The sequence below is a fragment of the Leptosomus discolor genome, chromosome 7 (assembly GCF_034619465.1).
Source record: "Leptosomus discolor isolate bLepDis1 chromosome 7, bLepDis1.hap2, whole genome shotgun sequence".
Taxonomy (NCBI): domain Eukaryota; kingdom Metazoa; phylum Chordata; class Aves; order Leptosomiformes; family Leptosomidae; genus Leptosomus; species Leptosomus discolor.
In genome coordinates, this window is record NC_141397.1 from 46743765 (window position 1) to 46771023 (window position 27259).

A 27259-nucleotide genomic window follows, 5' to 3' on the forward strand; every position below is an offset into this window, starting at 1 on the left:
TCGGCTGAGGGCTTTAAACAGGAAGATGGAAAGGCAGCTCTTAGAGAAGATCCTTCATCAAGAGGATGACTTTCCAAATGAAACACTGATCCTCCCTTCCAGCCCCAGAGAAGGCTGCATTCTCCTCAGGCAAGGAGGACGGCTGCAGGTCAGAAGAACGCTTTGCCCACACCTGCTCAGCTGTTAAGAGGGCATGCACCATCTTGGGTTTTGTTTGGGGTGGTTTTTTTTTATTCTCCAGAAAACAAGTCCTCCTCTCAAAGATGTGTTTGCATGATGTGCACTGAGAAGTTCCGCAGAAGCTCTTGAAGTGTGATGAACCTAAAGCAGCAATGACAGGTGACTGCAGGAGCCATCCACAAATACAGAAACGCCCCTGGAACTGCTTGCCACAGTCTGTTCAGTCTGGCCCACAAAAGCCCCAAGCCATTAACAGGAACTAACGACAGCATAACAGTACAAATAACAGGAACAGCATTGTTACAGATGATAATGCTTATGCCACCATTAGGACTTACCAAAGGATGCCCGAGTATCCAACTGAGCAAGATACTCACTGGTGTAAAGCAGGTTTACACAAAGCTACTCTCACAGAAAGCAATTTGTTGGCACTCTGAAGCTGACTCACAGGACCATTTATCTAAACTCAAACTGGTAAAACAATGCCCATTCATGGAAAATCCTTCATCAAAGATAATGGAAAAATTTGCCAGGTGAGCTATCTACCTTGCATAGCTCAATCAGAGATAGCTTGGGATGGTTCTAGTCCAGGTGGCGTACCGGTATGCACAGACATGCATAGCATTTGGCCGAGCACATCAGAGCACTGCTGGAGTCGGGCCCCCTGCAAGCCTGGACCGTTCTAAAGCATGAGTTGTTCTTTTGGGAAAAGTAAAGCGAGTCTTTCAGTTTTTCAAGGCTATCCTACATGAATTACTATTCCACATACATCCTCCTAGTACAGATGATGAGCAGCTCCAAACAACACATAAGCAATGTGGCCAGTGGCTGTCACAGGTCCACACATAGACCCACAGTTATAGTGAAACTTCTGTTAAGGTCTAGTCTATAGAAGTAGCAGGCAAGCATTTGAAGGAAGATATAAAAATGAAATTACAGTCTCTACTTTGATGCAGACGAGGATCACTCACATTTTGGTGAGCTACTGTGTCATCTCTCGGCACCTTATAATTTATCACCCACACAACTGTTCCAAAACAAAAAGTCAACAGACATCATCTTCTTTGCAAAGGGAATTTTCCTCAGAGACATCAAGGGTCCTTGTCTCCAGTATTTGATTTCACGAAGGCTTGGAGGCATTTGCAAGGAAAGCAAAGGGAAAAAAATGTACCCAGGTTCAAAAGTCTCTCTTCATGCTCTGATACTTCAAAACAAATGGTGGAATCCTCACTGGCCTCCAAGGAGCCAGCATAGAGACCTGGATCGGACAGGTGAAGTACTCCGAGAGGTAGTCTTTATGGCAGTCTGCTTGATGACAGAAACCATCATTAATGTGCCTCCTTCCCTTGCATGTTTTGTGCCTGAGGAATAATATAAGCCCAGATCTTTCAGTGTGCTTTTTCTAATGACTGTACCCTTAAAGCAGCGTGGCAGATACCACATTATAGCAGCATCTCTCATTGCTGCAGAGGCAGCATTTCCAATACCACCTCCTGTTCTCTGTCTGTTGCCAGGTTGCTAGTGGAGGTCTGGGAGACTATGAGAATCCATCTTCAGGAGCTGCTCTGTCTGCCCTGTCTTCTCTTCCACACAGTTACATCTCAAAGCTTTCACATCAGCCCAGTGGCCTACAAGAGGCTGTGCACTGCTAGGCTGAACAACTGCCATCATACATTTTGAGGAAAACAACCCTCAAACTTTAAAGCATATACGTTGATCAGGCACTTATTTCAAAGAAAGCTCATGCACTAGCAGTTGCTAAAAGCCATAAATAGCATCCGTGCCTTCCACTCACAACATACCCTCTTAAAGTCATTTGAAAATATTCATGCACTGCATTTCAAAGTGTTGCTTCAAAACCATTAAATATCAGAAACACTGAGGTCTCAAACAGCAAAGCAGGCCCAAGAGTCTTGCCAAAGGTGACTAAGAGTCAGGAGTACACAGGCTTTGTATTTCTTTAGTTTCCACCAGCTACTCCTTAGCAAGTTGGGAAAGCAGGCATTTACTGCAGTAACTGGTCAGTACAGCTCCTGAATGACACACAGCTTTTTCATCTTGAAATTGTATTTTCTTCCCATGAAGCTATCCTTGCCCAACACAAACAATTCTTAGCTGTACAAAGCTACAGTCAGGGCCAGCTCCCCAGTTGGCAGTATACGGTTATAACCATACGAGAGGGGCTTAAATCGTTCAACGACCTCATTTCCCTTCATCGTACCTTACAGCAGCAAGCAATGCTTACACCAGTGCAACATTCAGGAGATACCTTCCCAGCACTGCCACAAAACCGTTGCAATGTCACCTGGCTACAGAGCAAACAGGACCGCAGAAGTGAGTGTATGGCACCCTCTAGGGAGTAGTACATGAAAGACAAATTCACCACCAGACGGCTCTCCTCGCTGGGTATGCCAAGTAATGTAGATTCAACGACTGTGCTTATAAAATCTTTTCTTTACATTAAAATTAAAAAAAAAAAAAAAAAGTGTAACTGCACTATCCAAAGCCTTTAAAAACCAGTCAGGTGTTCTCCACCATAGCTAAGGAGATGCCCAACGGAAAGGCTGCAAGATTAAGATTGCTGTTTCTATCTAACCTTTTGAAATATTGCATGGTTCAAATTAGATTAACAAGTTATGCACAGACTTACCTTTGAAAACAAAGAGGTGACCACCTGAAGGCTGCCTATGCAGCACAGTGCTGCACGTGGCACAGAACAACAGAGCAGGCTACAAGCACTTGTGTCTCCTCTGAGCGCAGCCTTGTGCTTGGTGAGGGACACGCACCCCAAACGGGGAGCCCAGCAAGGGCTGCGCAGAAGCAGGCACAGGGCTGCTGGACAACTGGCAAGCTCACAGGAGCTCATGTTGCAAAACATTCCTACAACTCTGCTGTTTCTTGACTTTACCTGCTGAAAATGGCAACCATCAATAATGGACACTGGGGGGGAGGGGTGGGGGAAGTCATAACCACAGAAACAGGCTCCCAGTGACCATAGGTGCTAATGTCGCCCTTCTCTTCTTAATATTGTTCTTCTCTTTCAAGTTGATGTCTGGTGAAAAGAATTATACAGAAGTTGTGTGGAGTACTCCTAATTACTGCCACACTGTATGGGCCAAAATACAGAGTTTTCCCCGTTAGATCCTGCAGACATTTACTAATGGCATCAACATATCACAAACATTTAACAAATAAGGAAACAAAGTGATAAAAAAGGCTGAAGTAAGGATTTCCAACAGGCTAATGACAGATGCTGGGCTAGAACCCACGTCAGGAACTTCAGGCCCTAAAGGCGTTTCTCACAATATTACCTTTATACAAAACATGAAATAAATTTAACTTGCATTCAAATAGTTGCCACATTCTTATTTTCAGCTCAGGTGAAGCACCCTGCTTTTTCAAGTAATTCCTCACTTTGACAGGTAGTTTTCTACAATTACAGCCTTCATGAGATCAATGGGATTATTCTCAGGTCTTAGATTAAGTAAAATGGGAGAACTGTAGTCTATAGGCAGTGAAGAAAATCTCTTTATTTCAATGCACTTCAGTGGCTTCTAGATCTGGCACTAAATATTCTAAAGAGCAGCTAAGAGCATTGTTGCGGTTTCCTTAAACGTGTAGTAGGAAAAATAAATATTTAACTTCATACCAGGAAAAATAACTCCTTAACTTACAAAGCAAACAGTTGCTTGTTTGTTTTTTAAAAGAACTTTTATTATCCCGTAAAACTGGAGGAGAATTAGTTGGAGCTACCAAAATTCATCCTTTCTCTGGCACAGTGTTAAATAAAAACATGTATTAAGATAAACTCTGGGAAGAATTTTCACCAGAAGTTACAACTAAGGCTGGGCTCGCTCTTTCGAAGCGAAGATTTTACAAATAAGCCACAGCAGAAAAAACAGGCAGTAGCCCACTGCTTCCCCAAAAAAACCGGTAGCAAATTATTATTCTCTTTCAGAAAGACCCACGTTCAACTTGCAAACAATCCCTCAAGCAGCTGGTCTTGCTTCCAGAAGACTTCCATTTCACTAACCCGACGGGAGACAGTATGAAAACCAAAACTGGCATAGAGAAAAAACATCCCAACACACTAGTTTATTTTCACTCTAACACGTTATTTTTTGCGACAGATGTTACAGCTGTAAGGGTCCAAGGTTTCCATGACATGCAAAAACTCCAAACACTTTTGTCTATTTGTTTCACAAGTCAATTTTAAAGAATGAAACACAACCAGATACACGGAAACACACTGTCCCACACAAGAGCAAATGCATTCTCTGTTTGCTGCCCTGGCACCAGCCCTGATGCTTACAGAAATACTGGGAAGAGAAATGAGCAACTCTGAAGACCGGAGTGGAATGTCCTCAGCCCTTTCTCCCAGTGGCACACTGCATGGGTCTATGTCTTCAGCCGCTAATGAGGTTTTAAGAATAACATGTGGGTTTGGATGAGGTGCCATTTGTATACAGCAATGTCCTCTATGTTAAATGGCCTGAATATGGGTTGCATATCACAGTGGTTTCATGAACTACCCCTTCTCCTTTAAAATAAGACCGAAACCCTATCAAAACATTGCAGAAATTCTCACCGACATCACAAACTTTGGACAAGACCCATAAAAACCTGTATTGCTGACATCTCATCTTCAGGATGTGCAACCTAGTCTCTATTTCTCCAACAACCACAGCTTGCCACAATCCAAAATCAGTATTTCTGTTCAAACACAGGCCAGAAATACACAGCAAGAATAGAGACACTAGAGTTACTTTCAAAAAGACGCTACTCAAATCTGAAGTAAAGCAGAATTTTAGGACAGTGGTATCTTGTTAGAAAATGCATTTCTTACTCCAGTTTGCTTCCAGTACAAGTCAATGACTCCTTCTACTTACAACCCAGCTAAGAAGAGATAATAAAAAATAGAACTGCTCCATAACCAGAACACTGTCAGCCTCTCTTTGGAAAGATGATATCTCTTTTTCAGCTCACAAGAGACCTTACAAGGGAAAGTATCTCTTGGCCTGCTCCTGTCTACTCGTACAGTCCTTTACATGCACATGCCTTAATATTTGAGGTAGAAATTTAAATGAGATAAATTAATTCTTTCTTTTAATGTTTCTCATATTGTTTAACAAAGAAAAACATTAACTGTTTACCATCAAGAAACAGTGGAATCAGATACTAAATGAATGGGTCAGGCTTCATACACACATCCTAGCTGCTCACACAAGACAGGTACAAACACAGGTCTTACCAGATAAGCTAGAGAAGCAGGACTCCAGTAATTGCAAACAAACACAGGGTAAAAATGTTTAGAGAACCGGAGTGTGGCACTCAGTGGCATCCTGCACAGCACGTGTCAAGATGGCAAGGACACATGACTTTGCTTTACTCTGTCTCCTTCACTGGGACCCTGAAGTCTGCACGCACACAATTTCACCAGCTCTGCAGACCTGCGGTCTCAGTCTCTACCAGGGACTGCAATAACTTTTTCACCATCACATCACTGCATCTTATGCAGAGGCAGTTAACTTTGATGACTTCTCCACCTAGGTAACCAGCCTTCCAGCACAGTCTCCCATTCTTTAGTATGTCAGCATTTAGAATAACTGCCTGGGAGCCAAGCACATTTTTGATTTGTCTGCATTAAAAATTTGGGAAAAAAAAAGCAAACAAAAAACCAACCAAACAAACAAAAACCAAACAAAAACCCCACTTTTTTTTTTTTTTTTCCTGTGTATGAAGTCAGGCCAGAGAGGTTCAACTGCCTTATCCCCTGCCTCCCACCTTTGGTATCCTTCCTCTCCCTCCATCCTTTCTCTCTCTCTCAGAGGCCAGATTGACAGGGCAAGAGTGGTATCCAACACCTTCTGCCTCCAAGTCAGACTACGCATGTGATAGAGATCAGCAGCAATTCCCACCTGGCTCTGCACATGCTGTTCACAGGCAGCTTTTGGATTTTTCAAGCCAATAAACCCTTCTCCAGACTCCCTCAGAAGAACGATGGACTGTCCCAGGGAGCCAGGAATTTAGCTGCCTAAAGCATACCAGGTCAATTGATTAAATTTTTAATTCAAAACATCAAGATGTCTTGAAGGTAAGAGTTTCTACTGCAAGCTGGGAGTTCAGCAGCTGAAAATAAAGGGAGAAGAGCTCAAGACAGTGGCCAGTGCCAAAATGATCATCAACTACTGATATGACACTGTCATGAGCAGAGTTCAGTGTAGTCCTGGATATAACACAAGGTGTCCCTAGCAAAGGAAGTACTTACAGTACTATATTTAATAGTAATGACATTAATACCATGCTGAGACTGAGAATACATGAACAGGTCTGGCCACCTTGAAGAATGAACCAGTTGCAGAAAAGACCTGCTAACATGACCAGGGAATGAATATGTTGAAGAGAGTATCTGGGTTGACGTGTCTGGTTCTCAGATACAGCACAAGTCTACTGACACACTGGATCGAGTACTGTGCAAGGTCACCAAGATAGACCAAGGCTGAATGATGCAACATATGATCAAATGCTGAGAAAAATACATTTGTCCACCCTTAAGAAATGAAGGCCAAAGGGAAATCTTGCTGGTCTATACACTACCTAGCATAGGGTATAGAGAAGACAGACTCTTCTTGCAGGTACACCGTCAGGGGATGAGACACAATGAACAAAAGTTACGACATGGGAAATACTAATTAAATACAACAAAATAAGTTTTTCATCATGAAGGGTAGTCAAACACTGGAATAGGGCACCATAGAGACTGTGGGAACCTCATCTTTGGAGAGTCTCAACACTTGACTGCACAAGGGCAACCTTATTTAGTTGGACTTGCTTTAAGCAGGCAGCTGGACTTGACAACCTCCAGAAGTTCCTTCCAAACTAAGTTATTCCATGACTGTATAAGAACATGGCTTATTCAGCTTCGGAAACCAAAGCCTGAATCTGTGCCCTGTCTGGGAGAGCCCTAAACACAACCCAAGCGGAAGAGCTACTTAAGCCAAAGGCTAACTTAAAGGCAAGAACAAGAGGCTGTAAACTGGCCATTTAGGCCATACAATTTCCCTTTGCAGAAGGCTCTGATTATTACCTAATATAGAAATGAGCAAAAGAGGCTCCCAATCAGGCTTCTTTTGACTCTTAAGTCAGCTGTATAATCCCTGCTTATTATTTCAAGGGAATTTCACTTTGAGGCAGTCACCATATGCAAAGAGTTCAGCCAGGAGCGAGGAACCAAAAGGAACAATCTCATTCAATTTCCGAGCATAAGCTTCTACAGCTGCAAAATGGAAAATGAGGCACAAAATGTGGATAAAGCAAGAAAGGAAATGCAAAGGAAAATTTGTACGTACAGGGGCCAGCAAAAACTGTGTTGTCTCAGGTGCCAATATCCCATCACCCCACTCCCCCAAACAGAGCAGCTGCAGATGTGTCCTTTTATCTGACAGGAAAGATCCCACAAGAAGAATAGGGATTACTTCCACTAGCAGTATAATAAGGCAGCTTCAGATTCCTTTTTTCTTCCCAGTGCCAAGAATCCAATGGCAGTTTTTCCCAAAATAAAGGCAACGAATCAGGACTCTGAAAGTTTTTCAGGCTAGAAATATTAAGGAAGGGTCTTGGGGTTTTTGTTTGTTTGTTTTTTTGTTTAAAATATTGCTCAAAAAACCCCCCAAACCTGATAGGTCCAGGTGGAGCAAACCAAGCAGCCTTTCCCCGTTTGATCACGGCATGTTATGTCCTAACCATGACATTTCTGAGGCTAATGCACACAGGGAAAATCTTGAATTTCTACACAGAAATCCAGCTACACAGAATCCTACTGGCATAAACATCAGCCTCCACAAGATAAGTCATTTCACAGAAATGGGATCTGTGGGTATGTAGTCCCAGCTACTATCATACAACAGAAGTCATCCTCTCGATTACAATGGAGGGTTGATTAGCCCCAAAACTTTTCCTTTCTTAGCAGATCTGGAACCTCAGGGAGGCTCATATCCCCCCTCCTTTTACACTCGCCAGGAAGTCCAACCTGCATAATGGAGCAGTGGGACCACCCATATAATGGCACCCAAAAACCACAAGGCCCCTCAGACCAACAGTCCTCAGTGAGATGTTGTAGCCCTTTCAGAAATGACACACCTGGAGCAACTCATACACAGCTCCTCTGCTACTTCACATGCCCCACCTAAGGAAGCATCTGAAAACCATGGTTTTGCCCTCATCACCGTGGAAAGGGAAAAGCACCCTAGAATGCAAAACAACAACAAAAAGCATCCTGCACCTTTTAGAAATGATCTTGCTTTGCTCCTTTTTTTTTTTTTTTTTTCCACAGCACAATAATATGCTCACTGTATCAAACTGAGTAACAGCTATTTCGGCATCTAATGATCAACAGTGTGGTACTCTGTCCCCTGGATAGCTTTTCTGTGCAACACGTGTTTTTCATTTCATGTTTCTTGTCAGGGTTTCACTCCTTTCTTTTACTTGAACTCCAGAAGAGAATAAAATTGTACAAACCCCCAAACTAACAAACCTGCTTTGATAGTATCAATTAACATGCGCATCCACAAGGCTTTTTATTCAGCTAAACATAAAATTAGCAAAACCAGCCCAACTATAAGTTGTTTGGTCTGTATTTGTTAAGCTGTAACACAGTCTCTAAAAACATATGTCTTCTGGTTGGTATTTCAAGCAAAAACCTTTAGAAGAATAATATTTTGATTAGTAACATGTGTGTTTTGAAAGATTAACAGTGAACTTCAAAGGAGATTAAAATGCGAGTAGAAATGATGCACTAAACACACATATGCGCAAAGAGTTTTTATTCTCACTGATGAACTATCTGGCTGCAAGTCATTTGTTTTTATTATTAAAGTCTTAATAATATCTATTGTTGACTTTTTAAAATTAACTGGTATTTATTTAAAAAATCCTGTTCTTGCAGAACCATTTCAGAGCATTACTAAACAAAAAATACTGATCTAGTATACAACAGAAGTGATGTCATCCTCTATTTCATTATGGGACATCTCAAATGAACTTCCAAGGGATCCTAGTATTTTTAGGTAGTACCCAAACATTGACTTCTCTATTTAGTCTTCCAGGACTTCCCAACCCCAGTAGGAAATAAAGAACAAAGCAGCCAGATAGTACTTTTCAAGAAATTGTAATTATTTATGCTTACAAATGTATTGATTTATTTCAGGGAAGCAATCAGTTCTCTAATTGTGCTGAACATGCAATTAGATTTTTAAATAGATGCCCAGCTTCCTGGACCACCCCTTCATTCTGCTGGCATTCAACAGGTTTATGTTCTTAAATAATTCCAGCTGAAAAAAATGCAAATACATAAGTAATTTAAATGTTATAGACTACACATTGGAACTTTAATCCTAAAGACTGTTTTATAGTTGTTTTTTAAGGAATTAAACATTCTGGTTGTCTACACTGCCAAAGCTTTCATCAGAGTATGCAATATCCAAGTGAATATATGATGATACATACAGATTCCCTTTAAACATAACCCTTTGTCACACCAAGGAAAAACGTTCTCAACTTTCTCTCAAAATTTTGATAGAAATTAAGATACAGACATATCAACTGTTCATTTCTGCCAAAACTTACTGCAACATATAATTAGTGCTCTAATATGATTCAAGTCAGAAGTTAATGATCATTTATCACTTTGTACCTAATGTCACAATGCTTTCATGGTAACACGGAGTTGCAGCCAACAGAAGAGCTCTCACCTTGCTGTCATTTATGCTTTTGTCAAGCAGCTGAGCAAATTAGGAACAGTTACATCTAAATAAAGGCATATACACACAACACACATTGTTAGGCATATGGGTGGACTTGGTTACAATTACTCACTCTCAGTATCAGTGTCTTACTCTTGATGTAGTAATGCTAAATTCAATGTGACTACACTTCACAAAAGATCAGGTTGGCAATTTACTAAGGAGAGCGCTGGGGCAGGTTGTCAGTGGCATGTACATAAGCACCAGGAAGTGGAAGCCACAGCATTTCAAGTGAGACGCCTAGAGAACATGTCCTCCACCCAGCACAAGCTTATCAGCAGATCTCACCACTCTGTGAAGCAGAACCCTCTGGCTTTCAAATCTCATGCATCAGCATCTGATTTGAAAAAAACTCAAGCTTGAATACCAGCCATAAAAGACTGCTGCACCCTGGTAGGAGGTACTACCCTAACTAAGTAGACATCCTGCTGAACCAGTGTTCACATGGCTGTCAGTCAAGAGAAACAGGCACGGTGAAAGGTTAAGGGAGGTACACCTCTGTCTTGGTATTGCTGCTACCCTTGGACTGTGGATGGTGCTTGCTTGGGGTTTCAAGAGACAAGGGTGCAATTCATCTCAGGAAAGTAATAGAGAAGATGGATCCATCATCCTACCCCACATGCAGATTTATCTAATGATCTGGGAAGCACATCACCAAATGGCATTACAACTATTATTTGACTTAGGAGTGCTGAGGAACCCAGCATCTGCCTAGACACACAACTTCTGGAAGCTCTAACCCGATCTATAAGAGCAAACCACATCAGTATGAGCCTGTACTTTAAAGGTAAATCCAATCCTGCTTTCCAACTTGACTATGCAGATAGAAATCTGATGTTACACTGCAATCAAAAGAATTAATGGGAAGTTCTGTATTTTTTAACAAGAATCTGCTCAATCTACTTAAAGTAACAAAGACATTTAAATTTGGCTGTTATTGACACTGTCTATCCCACTGTAGCAACAAATGTTGAAGCCCCAGATGAGTTGGTATTTACAAGAAAGTCAACAGACCAGGAAATAGTGCTTCCTGCCAAACTGTCTAAAACCAGTAGTACCGTTAGCACTTGCACTTCGCTAGCTTTTACTACTGTTATCTTACAGACAGACACAAAAAAAAGCTAAAAAAATCTCCTAAACTGAGCCCATGATATACAAGAAAGTATTATTCCTTAGTCATGGTTCAATTTTTGCTTATTATTCTACCCTTAAGACAGAGAAAAAATATTTTAAAATTGTCCTTGTTAGCTTATGATAGCAGGATCTGTTTGGCATACTGGTCATGGGGAACACCTGGAGCTCTGACACAGGCAAAAAGATCAGACCACTGTCATTCTGCCTTATCTTTTTTGCCCTATATACATTAACAGCAATTAACTGAATTAAATCATAAGCTGCCTGTTACTTCCATGTATTTTTCTTCAAGGAAAAAATCTTCATAAACAAGTATTAGAGGAGAATGGTGTGCTAATGTGCTAGGCTTTTGGTATTGAAGGCACCCATCTCAATGCGGTTCCCCTTAAGGCACAGTTGTGTCAGTACACAAAGTTGTTTAATCAAAACTTAGCATTTAACTGGATTTAAACAAATCCCAAAAAAACAAACCCAAAAAGACACACATGCTTCAAAACGTTCACACCCTCCCCACTCACTGCCCGCCCCTCCCCTCCCCCCCCCGCCAAAGAACAGCAAAGGAATCACAAATAGGCAGATTTCCAGGCAGCTCCAGACATTAGTGATCCAAAGGCTCACCCTTAACAGCCACAACTGAAAGACAAGGGAAAAGGTGGTCTTTTTGTCCCTAAATATTTCTATTTAGTATCATCTACCTAAGTAATGTAGCATTACATGAAAATATATCTAGTTCTACTGATTCAAGCCTCCAAGCAAATAAAGAGGCAGGGAGGAGGGGGAGAGAGAAGGGGGGAGGAAACACGAGAGGGAAGATTCAGATTTCTTTTCATTTCTTTAGTTTTAATTCCTGTAATTCTTATTTTAAACTATTAGTAACCACACATACAAGGACTTCTTGTTTGTAAAAGTTCAGTCCTTCTAACTGTCAGTCAATTGATATGAGTCCTTTCGTAAAACTGCAGCTGTTTTTTTGAGGGCAAAATGGCAAGGTCCACTTTGCTGCTGTTTCTTGACAGTGATCTTCCTCTTATCACTGCTCTTAAAGCACATCCATGTTCACTTCTGCACTGGTAACACAAGCAAGGCTTACCAGATGCAATGCAAACTCTGCTAGATTAACTCAAGAGGTGCTGCTGGGGTGATGTTAGGTTACATCGGTTGGACCCGTGGGTGAGCTGCCACATTAAGAAGCGACCCCTCGTTGCTGCAGTGTACAGATTTTATATCTCAGCTTTTCAAGTTCAAATTATAAGTCATTTGCTGACTGTCATTTTTATCATACAAACACTTCCCCAAAATAAAGAAACTCACGTTTTCAAATCTGAATCCCTGCTAGATCCTTTAGTATTAGGAGTAGGGCTCTTCTGAAAACCATACCGGGAAACAGTGGCAGGAAACAAACTCAGAAGTGTCAGGGCACGCAGCCCAAGTATAGCAGCCCTTATAGCTTGTACTAGCACATCTCAGTATCCATCAGAATGGAATTTAAATACCGAGTATCTCTGCTTAAAACCCCCCAAAACATACATTCCACATTATTCCAAGGAAAGAGATGCAAGCCCTGGCAGCTACCTATTTACTTAAGTCTATTTAAAAATATGTATAACTATTGATATATTCACACATTAAGACACCACATTGTCTTCCAGACTGTACTGATCAGGGAACCACTGATACAGAGATTCTTAAATTCTTTAAGGAAACAGACATAGAGAGGTGGATCTTTCAAGAAGAGTTACTACCTATTATTTGAATAATATTTTATCTAATGAACAGTCATTCAAATAGCAATTATCTATACAAAGCATTTGTTTAATGTAAAACTTTACACAAAAGCTAGAAGAGAGGCATATTACCAAACCCAAAGACTTTACATTGACAGTATGGGGGTGAGAGGCACGGCTAGACAGAGCAACACAGGATAGCTGTTCAGTGGAAGGAGCAGAGAGATTATCAGTTTGAAGAAATGGCAAGGAGAATTCCCAGAAGAAGTGGGTTTCAAGATGGTGTGGATGGCAAGCAAAGATAGGGTGCCTGACAGACAACTGACATACTGTTCCCTCCATGCAGAGAGGCATTAACGGAGGCTCAAAGACAAGTGGGAGAAAGACACAAAGAGCAACAAGAACTGAGGACTGGAAGCAATGAGGGCAGCAAAGCAGGGAGTGGGTAGATATGACAATAAAAAAATGAAAGTAAGATAATGTTTAAGTCCACATACAGGCCATGCCCAGTCCATTTGAAAAATTCTCACTGCAAGAACTATTTTAAAAAGAAAAAAAGGAGACAAACATCACACCAAAGCATGTCAGTTATTGTGTCCTACTGTACTACTGCTCATCCTGCTTATGGCAATGCACATAACTTGTAACTTCAGCCTAAAACCAGTCTGCAAACAGTTATCCCCTTACCCTTTCTGGAGAAAGGACACATAGAAGGCAAAAAGTATTTTATTGCAAACATCCACAGCAAACTGGAGCCATCATTCCCACATAAAAAAAATTGTCCCATCTTCGGCCATTTCCAAAATGAGCAGACTTAAACCACTCTGATTTGTTGTGTTTCATAAGCTGCAATTATTTTCCAAAATCTACAGAAATATGTGAATGCTTAGGTATGTATTTGAAATACAAAAAGAAGGAGCAAAAAGTTTCTGAAAGACACCTGAAGAAAAGTTACCATCTACCTAACCTGCAATTTTTTTTTGTGTGTATATTAGGGATTTCCTAATGTTGCTTGTTAAACCACAGATTATTATTTGATCAGAAAAGAGGATAACCTAAGTTTCTGCTCATATATCTCCTGAATTTCCGTTTGGTAGGACCTCCTAACTAACCTCCAAAACAGTTCTCATTGATTCTGGGGAAGCTATGCAAATAAATTCATGCAGCACTGAAGAGACCAGTATAATTCCATTCTACTTAATGTTGTATGACTTAGTTTCCACCAGTGTTTGCAATTTTAGCTGTTTAATGAAATGGTGTCAGCAGACCAGAACCACCGTACAATCACACAGCTCAGAGAAAAACAACTCTTACTCACGTAAAACGCAACTGATGCTTAAAGTGAGATGTGAGCTTTGGAACAGGCGGATGCTTTTTAGTAACTTGCTTTCAGACGAGAGCTCTGTATGATATTTCACTTCTGCACTGTTACTGTAATTGCTCTTTATCTGATGCTGGAAGTCCACCTGCTACACATGAATGGAAGGAAAAAAAAGTGTGCCTATATGCTGACAATGGAGACATGATAGCTCAGCACATATTTTAGTATGCATCGCAAATATGTGAATACAAAAGATACAGAACACATGATATTCTGGAATAAGTATCAAAGTCTGCTCATTACTGTTTTTAATACTTACTCATCACTCCCTTTCTCTCTGCATGCAGAATCAGAGGTGTGACCCAGGACTTGTTTTCCCAAGGTCTCTCCCTGTCAATGCACAGTTGTTCTGTACCATGCACTTTTCCTGTATTTTGTTTAGCATAGCTTAAAAGTTCAAAGCAATGAAACAGTCCCACCTCAAGGATGGCCAAGTTTTGGCCCCTGAACCACTTTTGAGACTTCAGACCACTTTTGAGGCTCTTCTAACTAACAAAACAAACAAACAAACAAACAAAACCAAACAAAAAAAAAGGCAAGGAAAAAGGCTTCTCTCTTCAAAGACAGACTGATACTGCTACGAATACCACAAGTTAATTTATGGCCTGTGAAATGCAACAGAGGCATTCCTAACAAAAGACATCAAGCCTGGCACATGCCATGGTACTTGCACAGCAAGGGAGAAAGCTCTTTCATGGGACAGACTCCAAAGATGATTTTATTATCTAAACCAGCACAATCCAACCAATAGCCCCCAGGGTGACTTCAGCCCTTCTCTTTCACTCTAAAAGACTCAACAAGTCCTGAATACTTTCTCCTGTACCTACTCATAGCACAGGAAGGAGTGCTGTATTTGCTTCCAAAGGTGAGAGAAGGGGGATATGGGGGACAGGGCTAAAAGAGAAAGAAGGCAGGGGGCAGAGAGAGGATAAGGAGGAAGCAGCAACAAGTGTCTCACAGCAGAAAAAAAGAGATGGAAAAAGTAGTTTCATGGTTAGAAGCCACTGAGGCTCCATTACATGCCAGTGCGGCCAGAAGATACTATAGCAGTCTTCCCTCTGCCTCTCCTCATGTCCCTTCTCCCAGAATACTAGTTCTGTCATGCACCTTAGCAGACACATCATCTGCAAACCAGAGCACCCCAACATGCTCATTTCCCCGATCTCTCAGCTGCAGCAGCACCAAGCAGACCTGCAGTGAGGAGTCAGGAGCCTGCAAGGGTCAGGATGAAGACACTTGCTCCTGTTCAGACACCCCACAAGGGAGTAGAAACTCCCAAACTTCTTCCCCTTCCCCAGCAAGTACTTGCACAAGTATCAAAGCAGTATGAACACTCTACGAACTCATTTAATACCAAATGATACTGTCCTAGATGCCAATGATAAAGTACGTCCAGTATCCCCCATGGACACTAAAACCCCAGGAACAGACATGCATCGTGCCTATATCAAAGCTGAGAGGAACTAAAGGAGGTTGCATTTAAGAGAGACATATGAAACTGTATTTGAGAGTTTCAAACTATCCACACATTGGAGACGATCTGTCTAAAAAAACAACATAAACTAGACACAAGAGAGAACAGAGAGAGGGTCTGGGGCAGAAAGGAAACAGCAGGGAAACAGCTGGTGGGCAGGAGGGAGGGGAGACCAGGACAAGAAACAGGGAGGTGCGAGAAAATAGGGCTGGTGCCCAGCATCACAGGCACACAGTCACAGTGGCCCACATTAATCCCAACTAGGCAGTACTTCAGAGCTTTTAAGTGATAAGCTTTGTACTGGTCCTATATTGCATTAATTCTAGTCACAGAGCAAATGTAGAAAATTGACCAGGAGAGAGAAAGGCGCAAGGAATTAATCCTAATACCAAGAAATACGAAAAAATTGGTAAAGGTGTCACAGGAAAACTGCCAGTAATCACCCACAGCTCTTAAAGGATTCTTCTAACTCATGTGAAATACAACACTCTGGTTTGAATTTTAATGAGTAATTTTTTGGAAGTCAGAGGCATTTGAGTGAGGAGGGCAGGATTTGAAATCCATTAAGGTTTACAAACCCCTCAAAATTGTCCCAGAGCCAGCTTCTCACACTTTAGAAGTATATTTTCCTCAAACCACGCCAACCTCTCTCCCCAAAACAAGGAAAAAAACCCATCTAGAACAAAGATCACTGAGGAACTTGCATCAAAACACAGACACATTTAACCCATAGCTAAAATGTTCCAAACACCTATTGAATAAAAAATGTTTCTAGTCCTGTCTCTGCAGAGCCATTGTGATCCCCACAGAGTGAACCTTTAACTTTGTCCTGGGAAAAACCAAGGCATATGTTAGGAGACACTTGAGAGTCCAGAATTTCATTCTTGTCTATAAACTAGAAGTACACTCCTCAAAATCAGCTGACATATATCAGCCTACTCACAGTTGCAAAAGCAGGTACATCTAGCAGAAAACACACATGGGCAAACAACACATTTCAATGATGACAGTTTAGAAATTAAAACTCACTATGGTTAACCAAAACCAAAGATAATACACAAAGATTTTTTTCCTTTTTGCTATGCTAAACGTATCTAGTCATTCCACTTTCAGACAGAAAATTTCTGTACCACTCTTGTTGATAAACAGTAACACTTAAAAAAGGAAGCTTTTTTTTTTCCCCCTCTATCGTATCCAACTCCATTGCATTCATTAAATTTCATTATATCTACATCATTTAATTTAGGTCAACATGTCAAAGTAACCTAGAGTCATGTTTGCTTTAAGTCAGTCAATATTACTCTCAAAGCTGAAAAACCCATTTCAGACTCCATGACAGAATCGCCTTCTACTTCCTCTACACAACATGAAGTCAGAAGCGGAGAACTACAGTCAGAATTAAGAAAATCACTATAATGTTGACAGCTTACCAAATTTGTGTACAATGCATATAATCCCAACTGCACAACAGCAGTAGGGGGAAGAAAATCTAGTAGTAAGCTAATTGTTAATTAATAATAAATTAATTAGCAATATAAAAAGTAATACAGTGGGGTTTTTTTTCAATTTTTGAGCTGTTTTTTTGTTTGTTTGGTTGGTTGGTTTTTTGAGTCTGCAGAGATAAAATCTTGTTTCACAGAGGCAGCAGAAGACTCCTGTTGGAGGGAGGCATCCAAATCCATTTCACTATATTCACCTGGGATCCTAGTGATGGTAGCTACAGTTCTCACTGCTGTCTGCAGAGTATGAACCCATGCATGTCACAAATGTATCCAGGTTTCCTCATCTGATGTTATTTCTATACAAGCTTAAAACACATCTACATTAGGTCGTCTCAAAACATTACACTGTGTTCCAAAACATGTAGTAGTTGGGTTCCAGCTGAAAAGCAGCATTACAGTATCCAGGCAAAGAGGCCGGATATGTTAACTCCCAGAGGACAAGCTGGCGAGCAGAGGCTGGGCAGCACCATCCCCAGTGCTCCAAGGGAACTCTCTCCCTGTATTTGTAAAGCACTGTGTAAAATTTAAGAACAAAAAAGCAACACCAACCTCTTGCCCGTGTGTATCACAGGGGAAAAAAAAAAGGTACCAGAAATGACAAGCAATCTACTAAAAATATATTCAAGTAATGTGTTTAGGTTGTAATTATGTATCATTGACATGGAGGGGAAAAAATAAGACTGCTGCATTGTGAGCCCAATCTAAAAAACAAAGGAGAGGGGAGGGCTCGGAAATAAAATGAAGGAAGAAAAACCTGAGTTTCTCCTGTAAGAGAACAGCTCCAGAAGGCTTCACTGACACACCTTACCATTTAGCACTAATGCAGCTCAGTGCCCTCCTATTTCACTGCTGTTTGGAGCCTGTTCGTGTTCTGCCCAGAAAGGGACAACGTGAGCAGAAGTCATTTACGTTAAGTAAGCACACAAAGGGCAGACAGCTCTCAGTTTTCTTATATTTACAGGAGAAGCAAAAATTTGCTTATGTCATCAATCAGAATATTGGGGCAGACTACAAAACAGTCTTAACAGCCAGGCAAATTATTCAGCCATATGGGGCAGGACAGCCTACGATGGGGATGAACTCAGAGACAATCATTCTAAGACTCTCACTATAGATTCATTGTGTGATCTTGGGCAGTCAGCTCCTGGTGTTTTGTTTTTCTTGTGCCTAGGTCTCTCTACTTACTAAATCAACAAAACCAGGGATAAAGTTGGCATTTGCTAATACAAGAATACACAGTTGCTATAAAACAGACAGCAAATATAATGTAGCTTCAGAAAATTATTGTTGAGTTTTCTGAAATGCAGGCAATCCTAAACTGGAAGCATTACATACACTGCAAGTAAGTCTTTATTATTTGTGTAATAATCAATTCTGTGTCACTATTTCATAGCCTTTTGACCTTGTGCTAGAAGACTTACAAACATGTTTTAACTTCTGGAAGTGACATACATGCTGCAGAACTGCCAGTTATAAACCACAATATTAAACCTTCTCTCTGCACAACTGTCCTCCTCCAAAGCCAACAGAAGGCTTAATTTTCCAGATTCTCCTCCTCTTTTCTACTGCTGTTAATTCTCTCCCTCCCTAGACTCTTTATTTAATCTTGTAAGCAAGGGGAAAAGAAAAAAGTTAATGCAGCTTCTATAAACTGAGAGCATTCTGAGTTACTAAAGCTGACTCACTTCCCATGATTTTAAAACAAAGCGTTAGTCAAGTGACAGATTCAAGACAACAGTAAAAACTCTGCATTTAAGTCTGAGTGCCTAGGTCTCCCTACCTACTAAATGACTGCCTAGGGTTGCATATTAAGGGCTTATTTGCATGAGTTATTCACCAACCTGACGAATCTTTCTTGCAGCTCTCTTCATTTCTTTCCTTCGTTTTATGATCTTCTTCAGCCTTTCTTGCCCCACAAAGTCTTTCCTCTTTTCCCCCATTTTCTCCAATTCTTTTAACTTCTTTCTAAACCCTTTTCCCCCCTTCTCTATCTCCACCCTCTCTGAGGCTCTATTCCCTTATCTCCTTTTCCTCATTTCTACAACAATTTAACCCCCAGTGCCAGTCTCAGATGAAGTTCCTAGAATTGCTCAGGAGAAGACTTTGGCCCTTTTGTGCGCCTGCAGAGGAGGGAGCCGAGCCGCTGGAGAATGTGCAAGCAGTGCACTTGCCTGTGCCCTTTGCTTGGTTTGCGCTTACATCTGGGCTCCAGCAGCCAGCTGCAAACAATCAGATCCTTGTCAGGGCCACACCACTGCAAGCATCCTTGGGATACCCCAACTGAAGAAGAGCTACAAGATTACTCGTCAGACACTTCAAAATAAAAAAAAAAAAAGAACTGCTGAGAAAGGAGATGACATGCAAATAATGTAGGTCTCATCCTTGAACAGGTAAGGGATGTTGCACAGGATATCAAGTAAAGATAAATTTTGGAATACAGATGTAATGGGTCTGCCTGAGATGCAGCCCTCACTGTGCTGTGCAGTGGTAGCTAGATAACATACCAGTGTTTTGACTACTGCTGAGCAGGGCTCACACAGCACCAAGGCTGTTCCCCCAACATTTCCCCAGTAGGCTGGGGATGGGTAAAAACTTGGGAGGGGATATAGCCAGGACAGCTGACCCAGACTGACCAAAGGGATATTCCAGACCACATGACGTCTGCTCAGCAATATAAGCTGGGGAAAACAGGAAGAAGGGGGGGACATTCTTTTCGTGTTTGTTGTCTGGAGCAACTGCTACGTGTACCAGAGCCCCGCTTCCCAGGGAGTGGTTGGACATCGCCTGCTGATGGGAAATACAGAATAAGATCTTTTGGTTTGCTTTTGCTTCTGCGCGTGGCTTATTGCTTCATTAAACTGCCTTTATCTGGCCCGTGGGCCTGTTGTTGTATTTTCTCTCCCCTAATCAGCTGAGGGGGTGAGAGTGATAGAGTGGCTTTGGTGGGCACCTGGCATCTGGCCAAGGTCAAACCGCCACAACATATTCATGAATAAGGTTCACAGGTAAAATAAAAATATAAACAAGTTGCTTAACACTGTAATAATGCATTCACAGAAGGTTGCTAACATCCTAAATATGCCTGACAAGTTGTCTGCCCTGAGCAAACTGTAACTTATCTCAAATCAAAGGCTCCTGAAAGCAGAATCACCTGCTTTAAACTGCAGGTAATATTTTCTTATGCCTGTGCCATGAATAAACTCTCTCTCTCTCCTCCTTAATCACCAAAATGGGATGAGGCTTTCACTCTATGCATGTGCTTTTAAGATTACTTCACCAGGCTACCACCTTAGCCTTAATTGAAATAAAAACAAAAATAAGAAAGAGCCAATATGTTACGAAGTCTGCAGGGAAACAGACAAAAATCTAGTTGCTGGCCTGTGAAGACTGTGCATGTACACCTATGTACAACCACACAGAGTCTACTTTTATACAGCACCATGGTATAGTCACTGTCTGTATAAATGCTTTACTTTGGTTCACCCTGGACAAAGAGTAGACAACAGAATACCCTCAGAAGAAAGTAGCCTTTCACAGTCCATTTTCTGTCTTTGGAATAGCTCAGTTAATACTGTACCTTCTCAACAGACAAAGTTTTCAGTGTCATTTCATTCACTGGCCTGATTCTCAACATGGAAGTCCAATTCAAGCATGGCCATGTAAAGAGAAAAGGCCATACAACACGCTCCTACAGTACAAGCACATTCAAAGCTCTGTTGTTATTATCCAGGGTACCAATGCAGCAGGTGCTCTCTGTGAGGCTGTAAACAATATACATTACTCTTCTTGAGAGACTACAACGTGTCACTGGAGACACAAAAAACCCCACCAACAGTTCCTCACCTACCCAAAATGTGAAAAAGACAACTATGATATAAATAGAGACTTTATTATTTGTAAAGAACATACCACATAAAATACTCATTGGAAACAAATGGGATTATTCTTTCAGGGAGGAATTACAGCAGCCTCAGGTAAAATAACACAGAGAGAAAATAATTTTGTGGGGAAGAGAAAGCCACATATGTAATCCAGCCTTCCACTCATGACAGACAGCAAGGTCATTGGACACCACAACTCTCTGTACTTGGCTGCAGTGGGATGGAAAGAAACTTCTGCAAAAAAAAACCCACGTGGAGCAACAGCCCAATTCCAGACTACTAACTTGTTTAAGTATGGAAGAGAGATAAGGAGCAAGACCCCCCACAGCCCTTTTATGAAAACAGCGTGACAATACTTTATGTAAAGGGTGAGTACTGCAGTCAGCAGTACTTAGCCAAATTAATTGAGATCTGAAAATAACAGTATAACATGAAATTTAGTATTTGCAAGCAGCTAGCAAACTGATTTCTAGGAGTGCTGACTGGCTCATCCCCATTTAAAAAAGTTCCAGTGAAATGCTGCTGCAGCTACAGACACAAGCGAAGCAACAGACATTAATTTCCCTGTCTTGTGCACAGCTATTCAGCTTTCCACTGCAGTGGCAGGAAGTGTTCATAAAGCAACTTTTAAACAAGCCTGTTCTATTAGAAGAGACAATTTTGCAACAAAGTTTCAAAATACAATAAATTATTTACCCTCTAGATGATGCTGGTCTATTTCACTGACTAGTTTGGTGAATTGCTTTTTCTACCTTAAAGCTTAACTAAGCACTTACGGAAACAACCTAAAGTACTGCACACACCATTAACACCTGATAGTCCTGCTCCCTCCACCTGCTGAAGAGCTGGGTAATTAATGTAGAATGTGTTACTTGTGCCAGAAAGCTGCAGCTACTACTCCCTACCAACAAGATACGCACATACATTCCACCCTCAACCTCTGTTTCCACTTTCTGTCTTTCAGGGCACTACAGAAGTTCCTCTCTTATACAATATTAATTCAATAAATATGAGCAAAAGCAAAGGTAAAGTACATAAAACAAAGAGCAATATATTTGAAGACAGTAAAGAGCTAAAAGACACAACACTCCACTTTAAGACAGTTAATGTCAAACAGGCATTTGATACCTAGGCTCTCACCAAATGCTAAGACAGGAACAACCCCAACTACAGGTGCTGTTACAAATCCTGCTGACAGAGGCCCAGCTGCAATTCAATACAGGTCATACACAAAAGGACTACCAGAAGGCTTAATTCTTTACACTTTACACTTTCCCTACTTTGTAGCAGACAGTTATTTGCAGACCCTTGACAGCAGCTGTGCCAACTTCAGGACACTCCGACACAAGTCAGATTTAGTATAACCGGAAAATAAGGTACTGATACGTCCAGAGAAAGTTGCAATGAGAATCAATGCACCTTACTTAATACACTGGATTTTTCCTCTTCTGCAAGAACATTAACTTCTGGTACAAAAAAGTCAGTACAATTTCAGCCAGAAATTTCAGGTCCCATGGGACTTTTCTGCAACAGCAACACAAAAGCCTTACTGCAATGGCTGTGCCACCCCAGTGCACCCCATGTGCAAGGCACACAGGCCAGAGGAGCCTCCCTGGAAATCACTCCTCAACAGACCTGCCAGCACCGGCACTCTGTGTTACGGATCCAAAGGCAACGATCGCTGCCCAGCACAGAACATCACAGCTCCGTGCAGCAGCCCCAAACCTGGCTACGAACAACCAGCAAGCCCAGTTACAGCTGCCAAGGGATCTTGTGCCTGTTAGCCATGATACACTGGTTAATTACGCTCATTCTTAGTTTATGTAGCTAAAAAAGATTTAACCCTCAAGATAACAGCTTTGTGCTCTGGCATGAGTCCTAAGCATAAGGCATTTTATAAAAATTCTCCTTTCACAGACAACATTACTAGCAACCCAAAAAAGTATGGTAAAAAGATGGTAACTTCATTAAGTTTCCCAGAGCCATACATATTCAACACAGCAAGCAACCCAGACTTCAGAACCATTGTGCCTGCTGGTGAGTAAAATGTAACATCTGGAAGTCCCTAAGTGCTCCCGCTGAGCAGTATAACTGAAACCAGAATTTGGCCTGGCATCTTCAAATCTTAACTTCAGTATCTTTAAAAAAATATCTTTGCAGATCTGACTGCATTTGCCTCAGATATCGAATCAAAAGCCTTGAAATCCAGCACCAGTATGCTTCATCAGTCAACAAGAAGTCAGACTCACAGAAGTTTGCCACCCCACAACTGAAGTCTTGATGTTTTAAAGAAAGATGGAATAAAATATAACTCAAATGCAGAATCAGTAATTAAATACTACATTCTTAAGTTAGCAGCATAAGATCTGTTAGCGACACCTTAAAAAACTCCTCTCTCCTCAAGGTAACCTGACTATCATATTCAGATTTGCTTCATTAATCTCATTCACTGGGGGTTTTTTTGCATTCTTGCAGCAGAGACACATCAGAGTAAAATATACTTCTGATAGAACTTCATTTATAATACTTTAGGATGCAATTAGACAATAAAATAGTTCAGCTGGTATACAAACTTAAATACTGTCTCTCAGGGAACAATGACTCAGAACAGTGTCTAGGCAGAACCCAAACTAACCGTGATGGTTTCTAGAATGTATCCACTAAAACTGTTTGACAATGGGCCAGATTCTCATCTCTATGTGATCAGAGGGCATGACCACACAAACCTGCCAGCAGTATAGTTGCAGAGACGCTTCAGGATTTAACAAGGGCTGGTAGCACATACAACTTTTATGGGAAGTCAGAAAAGACAAGTAAATTTCTACTAAGCTTTGGAAATGCTTTATGAAGACCTTCAAAGCTGACTGCAAAAGCACTGCAAATCTAGGGAAGTAAAGAAAACAACTTGCATTCGGTGTACAGACAGCTAGGAAGCGTGAACTGGCTGCCAGTTTTGGCACTGCTCTCCCTTTCTGGGCAAGGCCCCTCAGAAGACGGAAACAGCCCACTAACTTTATGGGAACATAGTTGCAGAATATTTCCTGTTTTATGCAGAGAGTATATTGCATTTAGGTACTGGCATAGGGTAAACTTGATGAGTGATGACATTTCACTTACAACTTTCCCCCTTTCAGCTTTTTAGTCTACTTCATGAACTGTGTTGCCCAAAAAACCAGAAAATATTTGACTGAATTACGTGAGTCACAGAAATGATATGCTTAATCATCTAAGAAGGAGTCAGTTATTTCTTGTAACACATAGCTTAAGTCCAAAGGGACCTTAATATACCAATGGCTAATAAATGACTCATAAATGGCTAACGATTGAAAAAGAGTAGTGGACATGTCTCTGTGAACACCAACAATTTGCCACCTGTGCCTATCAGCTAAGGTCTTACAACCACATAAAAGGAGGAGAAAATACTGTCAAAGTAGCGCGATAACAGTTTGCAGCCCTTTTGTGCTGTTCCACTGACGGAGAGATGTGGGGACTGAAGCCCCGTGCAACACCTTTCAGAGGCGCAAGCTACTCGGGAGGCCGGGGTCTGTGTTTCTGCGGCGCTTTAGGTCCCCTTCCCCGGCGTTTCCAGGGGAAATCACCGAGAGCGCACACGCACCTCGGCAGTTACGGTTGTACACGAGCATGTGGGCTCAAAGCACCCCAAAATCACGTGACTGACAACTGTCGGAGAGCCGGAGCGCCAGGTCCCGGCCCCCGGCGCACACCGGGCTCGTCCGAGCACCGACAGCGAGGTCTTGGAGCTCGCTTCTCCTGCCCGCGCAGAGCTCGTTCAGAAGAGCAGAACAGCGGCGAAACGCAAGCGAGGCAGGCGGCCAGCTCCCTCCCGCGAAGAGAGCGGGCCATCAGCAGCCGGCGGCAGCACTGACACGGGGCGGCGCGGACCGGAGCGCGCGGCGGCACCGGCGGCGACCGGCGCGGCGAGCCCTCGCCCTCAGGCAGCTCCGCGCGGTGCGGCGGGGCCGGGCGGGCCGGGGCTCCCAGCGCCGCGCCCTGTGCTCCTCTCCCCGCCGCGCCCGCCCCGGCTCCCGAGCGCGCTTCGCACCTGGGCCGGTGCCCGCTCCCCGCCCCGGTCTGCTCAGCGCTGCCCCGCCGCACTCACCCGCTGCTGGAGCCGCCCGCTGGCGGCGGCGGCGGCGGCCGTGGCCGCGCTGTGCCGCAGCTCCGCCGCCTGCCCCGGCCGCAGCAGGCTCCGGGTAAAGCGCCGCGTCCGCTCGCCGGCCATGGGCGCCGGCAGCCCCGCGCTCCGGCCGCCGCTCCCCTCCCGGGCCGAGGCGTCGTCAGGAAGCGGAACTGGGGGGTTCCCTCCCGCTTCCCCCGCGCGGGGGAGGTGTGCGGGGCGGGGGCCGCCCGCCGCCGGCGAGTTCGCAGCCCCTCCCCGGGGGACCGTCGCGTCCCCGCCACCTTCGCTGGCCATGTGCACCGCGGCCGAGCGCCGGCCGCGGGACGGCCCCGCTCCCGCCCCGACAGCTCCGAGGCGGCGACAGGGGCCGGGGTGCAGGAGGGAGCCGGGGCCGGGCCAGCGCAGGCACCCCTCCTTGCGTGCATATGGTCGCCAAAGGATGCTCTTCCAGGAAGGCTGCTGGGTTGGGTTTGACAGAGGAAGGGCTACTTTTAGTGTTGACCACTCGCCAGGGTGGGAACGTCGGCTCACCAGAGGAACCAGGAGCCTGGTCAGCACGTTTCACGAGAAATCAACTCTCCAGTCAACCCCACCGTCCTCGGAGCTGGTGGGAAGCATTTGCAGAGCAGCAAGGGCTGCTATGGTCCCTACACCAAGTGAGGCTGAACGTCTCCCAGTCCTTCTGCCAGCTGGCGTGGCATGCCTGTTTCTTCACTGCGGAAAACCCTGCCGATACACAATTAAGTTTAGCCATTTAAGCCCACACAAGTTACACAGGAGTCACAGCTCTCCACCCCGAGCAGAATGATCATATCTTCTGTCAGTAGGAATGCAGCTTTATGGCTCAACACCAAGCTATAATGTGGAGAATATAGGATTTCTGCAAGAGCCATGTCTGAATTTCTTTGCACAAGAGTACTTACGTTCTCCTCTGTTATGCAGAATCTTCATAACTGAGCCACGCTGATAGGTGTGGGAAAGGAAGCAATCATGAGTGACCACACATTTAAGTGCATGGCAACTCTTGTGAGACCAAATTGAGACACAAGGAACTTCAAGTGTAATGCCTAACGAGCAACAACAATGCACGTGTGTGAGGGCAACATTTGAAGCTACAAAGGTGCTGAGGCACAAATCCTAACAGAGAGTGTTAGTGTAGACTGTTGTATTAGGGAATTAAATGTTGCAAGAACTCCTGGCTGACATCTTCACCAAGGAGCACACTGTCTGTTTTGAGGTCGTTAGCTGTAAGTCACTGTAGGTACCAGTGTACTATGAATTTACTGAAGCCTCTGCATAGCTCCCAGTTCTCTCCTCCAAACTTACTAAAGACACCAAAGGCAGTAATGATAACAGCACATCATAGTCCAGAGTTTAAGTACTCCTCTGCAAGGGAAACTTTTCTCAGTAAGATGAATTATCTGAAGTGTGTTAAATGCCCCAGGATTGGTTTAAAGCAGTCAAGGATACTAGTCTAGATTTTTCCACCATTCAACAGGAGTTATCTTGTAGTATCTTGGAGATGCTACTTGAAGCTAAAGCTCAATAATTACTACTGGATTGGAAAAGTTTTCGTGTTCTTGAGAAATTTGATACAAAAAGGCACTGAGAGATAGAAAAAGGAGACTCCATTCACTTCACAAACAATCCAGATAAGGCTCATTACAGGAAATTGCAGCGCAATGTTGCTGAGAAGGAAAAAAAAAAAAAAAAAGAGTAAGTAGCCTCAGTGACTCTAAGGAAGCATTCTGCCTCAAAACGAAGGTGTAATTTATGATAAATTTGACTACCGTTTGTTGCAGACAGCAAAGAAAACACACAGTGCATCTGTGAGAACGAATAATGAAAATTAACGGCTTCTTCCATTCAGTATGTGCACGTACATGCCGGACAATGATTTAAAGAAAATAATCACCATAATCCAGGTTTGGAACCTGCAGCCATCCCTGGCTTTGGGCACAGCACTGTTGCTTCTGCTCAGATGTGGTCAGCTCTGTGGTCAGGCAATAACAGCCTGCGTTCCACATCTCTCTTCACAAAGC

General features: G+C 42.8%; 1 protein-coding gene across 1 annotated transcript in view; it reads right to left on the reverse strand.

Moving 5' to 3' along the window:
* DOCK10 (dedicator of cytokinesis 10) overlaps positions 1–25319 on the reverse strand; it is a 165755-nt gene extending 140436 nt beyond the window's left edge. The window contains exon 1 of the mRNA XM_086467803.1: positions 25197–25319. Within this exon, the coding sequence (XP_086323929.1) occupies positions 25197–25319 (123 nt within the window). The remainder of the gene's footprint in view (positions 1–25196) is intronic.
* Between the last annotated feature and the right edge of the window lie 1940 nt (positions 25320–27259).